Genomic DNA, 4133 nt, shown 5'->3' with positions numbered 1-4133 from the left:
TGCATTTGTATATGGTTTGCATGTATTTTGAGGTTTTAATAGTTTAATAATGTTTTTTCTTAAAAAAAAATTTTTTGAATAAAAGTTTAAACATGAAACTTTTTTTAAGATTTTTTTTAAAAAAAATATTATGAAAGTATATTTTAAACGAACATTAAAAAAAGGTGCCGAAAAAAACATTAAAAAAACCTGCCGAAAAGTAACGTAAACAATCCACGGAGTAACCGGTATCGGCCCGGTAACTAATCGAAAAAATGACAAAAATAGCCGATTTTTGAAAAAATTTAACAAAAGTATCCATTCTGAAAAAAGTGGTCAATTTTGCCCGATTGAATACTCAGTTGGGTATCCAATTTGTATAAAATACTCTACTGGTAGTTTGGGTATTTCATATATGGGATACTCCACTGCCAGTTGGGTATTTGTATAAAGTGGATAACAGTTAGTATCTCATCGGCTAAAGTTGGCCAACTTTTCAGAAATTGGTTATTTTTGTCAATTTTATGTAAAAATAAGCTAAATTTGTCGTTCACCCTAACTAATCTAAGTTTTATACTATTTATAAGGAACTCACTGTCCTTCTCTCAAAGCGGTCATCAATTATCAGTAATGTTCTTTAAATCATCAGTCTTGTAAAAACCTTCCCGCCAAATCAAGAAAATGTCTCACATTTCAACACGCTCTCTCCAAAAATTCATTGCAACCCAAAAAAGCTTCTCCAAAACCTCACCAAAACTATGGCCCAAACTCAATTACACCGATCCATTAGACGATAAAGGGCTGCCCATCTTGAAATTGACCCACCCAATTCTCCATAAATTAGATACACACAATGTATCTCTAAAGAACTTCAAACAAGTTCAGTCCCAGCTCATAATTTCAGGTCTTTTTCAACACTCACTTGCTTTTGGTCGTGTAGTGAAAAAACTTTGTTCTTTTCCTTGTGGAGTTGATTATGCAGTTGCGTTGTTTGATCATTTTGAGAAGCCTGATGCTTTTATTTGTAATACTATTACAAGATGTTTTGTCAATTTGAATGACCCTTTAAGTGGTTTGTGTTTTTATTATGAGAAAATGATTGCGAGATTTGTTTGGCCTAATCATTATAGTTTTCCGATAATTGTTAAGGTTTGTGGTGAATTGGGGCGTGTTAGAGAAGGGGAAAAGGTGCATTGTAGGATTGTGAAACATGGGTTTGAGTTTGATTTGTTTGTTCGGAACGCGATGATTCATATGTTTTTTGTTTTTGGGAGAGTTAGGGATGCGGGGAAGGTGTTTGATACGTGTTGTGAATTAGATGTGGTGAGTTGGAATTCGATGATTGATGGGTATGTGAAGAATGGGGAAGTTGGGTTGGCAAGGTGGTTATTTGATGAGATGCCGGAGAGGGATTTGTTTAGTTGGAATTCGATGATTGCGGGGTATGTGGGAGTTGGGGATATGGGGAGGGCCAAGGAATTGTTTGATGGGATGCCGTGTAGGGATTTAGTTTCTTGGAATTGTTTGATTGATGGGTTTGCGAGGGTTGGGAATATTGTGGCTGCGATTGAGTATTTTGATCGATTGGCGGTTAGGAATGTTGTTTCGTGGAATACTATATTGGCTTTGTATGTGAGGGTGAAGAGATATGGTGAGTGTTTGAGGCTATTTGATAGGATGATAGCAGAAGGAGATGTACGTCCTAATGAAGCTTCTGTTATGAGTGTTTTGTCTGCATGTGCACACCTTGCAGAACTTGATAGAGGGAAATGGGTTCATTCTTACATTAAACGTGATAAAAATATTAAAGCTGATGTTTTACTCTCGACTGCTCTCTTAACAATGTATTCCAAATGTGGGGCATTGGATTTGGCCAAAAATGTTTTTGACGAGATGCCTGAAAAAAGTGTTGTGACTTGGAATTCGATGATAATGGGTTATGGAATGCATGGCGACGGAGAGAAAGCTCTTCATATGTTCATGGAGATGGAAAGGAGTGGCCAGATGCCGAATGATGCTACATTTGTGTGCATTTTAAGTGCATGCACTCATGCAGGAATGATTTTGGAGGGTTGGTGGTATTTCGATATTATGCATAGAGTTTACAAGATTGATCCTAAGATTGAACACTATGGTTGTATGGTTGATCTCCTTGGCCGTGCAGGTTTGCTGAGAGACTCAGAGGAGGTTATCAAAAAGATGCCAATGGAGGCAGGGCCTGCTTTTTGGGGAGCTTTACTTTCAGCATGCAGAAGCCATTCAAATGTAGAGCTTGGGAAAGTAGTGGCTAAGCGATTAATAGATTTGGAACCAGAGGATATTGGGCCATACATTTTGTTATCCAATATATATGCTGCAGAGGGAAGGTGGGATGATGTAGATAAGGTGAGGAGGAAGATGGTGGAAAAGGGTTTCCAGAAAGCTGCAGGGTCAAGTGTATTTCAGATTGGGGATCTAGGGGGCGAATCTTATCAAGTGACAGGTTCGGATCATAAGAGGAACATGGTGTACTCCATGTTAAGTGACATGGGTACTCAAATTAAAATGTCTAGCAGAAATTTAAGATGTTAAATATATACTACCAATTAAGGTTCATTAGCTAGCTATAGGAATCTCTGGACCATGGCTTTCAAGGATGGACGTTGGCTTTACCTAATTTATGCGCAAAACTCGAGATATGGAAGAAATGTTGAACAGCAGATTAGGTGGCTGTGCTGGCTGTTGAGACCTTTCACTTCGGCTAAAAAAGTCAATAGAACAAGCTCTGGTGTACTCATCTGAAAGTGCATGTAAAAAAATATTTGGCAGATTCATGCAAAGCACTTTCTAACCCTATGATAACAAAATGAGTCTAGGACTATTTAGAGGTTGGTAGAACCGGGCAATCGGCAATGTTGTACAAAGAATGACAGAATGAAGCAGCAGAGGAGGAATGAGATAGACAGGTATACAGCGCAAGTTTGCTGAAACTATGACAGAACCAATTTTGTTGAGTTTGTAACCTCCTGCGTCTGCCACTCTTTTCAGTTTTCATATTGGCAAGCTATTACTGATCATGGCACTTCCATTTAATCCTTTTTAAAGATATATATACATTTCTTTTCTTTTTGTAAGACAGCAGCCAGCAAGTGTATAAGTAGAGGACTGACTGTCGTCATGATGTTTAGGCAAGTAGTAATACCGATAACAATACACTGGCTGCCGCCATGTTCTGTGACCGTGAATGAAAACAATTTTGAATTCATCTCGCGTAAAGTAATCCCATAACATGTATATTTGTCATAGCAATTACCAACACTTATGTGCAACAGCCAAGTTAATTTCGGTATAAGAACATTAGCTTGATATTTATTTCAACTTCAATAATACCGCAAAAAAGAAGTGTCATATCAACATAAATTGTATACAAGGGAGGGAATATAGCATTTAAGTGGTAAGAGTTATGAATAATGATCGAAATTTTATATCTTTTAACACTATTTCCATAGTCGAACACTCACCAAACCTACAAATTATCAAGTAAAAAATTGAGAATAACATACAGATAAGTTGCATACTCCTGACAGGAGATGCTGACAAGCAATCTGGCTGGTTAAGAGGAGTTAAAGTATAAGGTATTAGGAAAGCTCCATAAACAAAAGAAAGACGAAGAAACAAACTGAAACCCTAGCAGTCTATTACTTTAAAAATTCCTGATTTTACTGATTAATTATTTACAAGATATACGATTGATTTAATATTTAAAATTCAATTAATTCTTATAAATTTTCTATATCAGAGTTTATATAATTATTTATTAAAATTTAATTACTATATTCATTTAAATATAAATAATTATAAAATTCATCATATAATAAATATATAGTCATTAATAAATAACTAGTATAATACTAACTAATATTAAATAACATTAAAATGTCAAACTCCATCCAATTTTCATGATTAGTCCCCATTTCCTGATTAATTCTAAATCCATAGCTCAACTGATTAGGTCCTAATTTTTACAACAATACTAATAGTAAATAGTAAGTAATATACACCCTCTCTCCAACCATTTCTTTACACTTTCCTTTTTGGATATACTATTCAATTCTTTACATTTTAAAATTTACCGAAAATAGTAAATGGTTCTAACACTTTCCCACTTTTTTCAC

At 35.4% G+C, this 4133-nt stretch overlaps 1 protein-coding gene across 1 annotated transcript; it reads left to right on the top strand.

Moving 5' to 3' along the window:
- Positions 1-617: 617 nt before the first annotated feature.
- Positions 618-3219, top strand: LOC141667666 (pentatricopeptide repeat-containing protein At2g20540-like). The gene has a single exon (XM_074474233.1). The coding sequence runs from the start codon at positions 661-663 to the stop codon at positions 2548-2550; it is 1890 nt and encodes a 629-aa protein (XP_074330334.1). The 5' UTR covers positions 618-660; the 3' UTR covers positions 2551-3219.
- Positions 3220-4133: the final 914 nt, after the last annotated feature.

This window comes from Apium graveolens, chromosome 6 (genome assembly GCF_009905375.1).
Source record: "Apium graveolens cultivar Ventura chromosome 6, ASM990537v1, whole genome shotgun sequence".
In the NCBI taxonomy this organism is placed as follows: domain Eukaryota; kingdom Viridiplantae; phylum Streptophyta; class Magnoliopsida; order Apiales; family Apiaceae; genus Apium; species Apium graveolens.
Note: the sequence above shows the minus strand (reverse complement) of the source record. Positions and strands in the feature narration are given on the sequence as shown.

What these genes read in the sequence shown, in the direction of transcription:
- LOC141667666 (XM_074474233.1), top strand. Translation starts at nt 661, where the DNA reads ATGTCTCACATTTCAACACGCTCTCTCCAAAAATTCATTGCAACCCAA.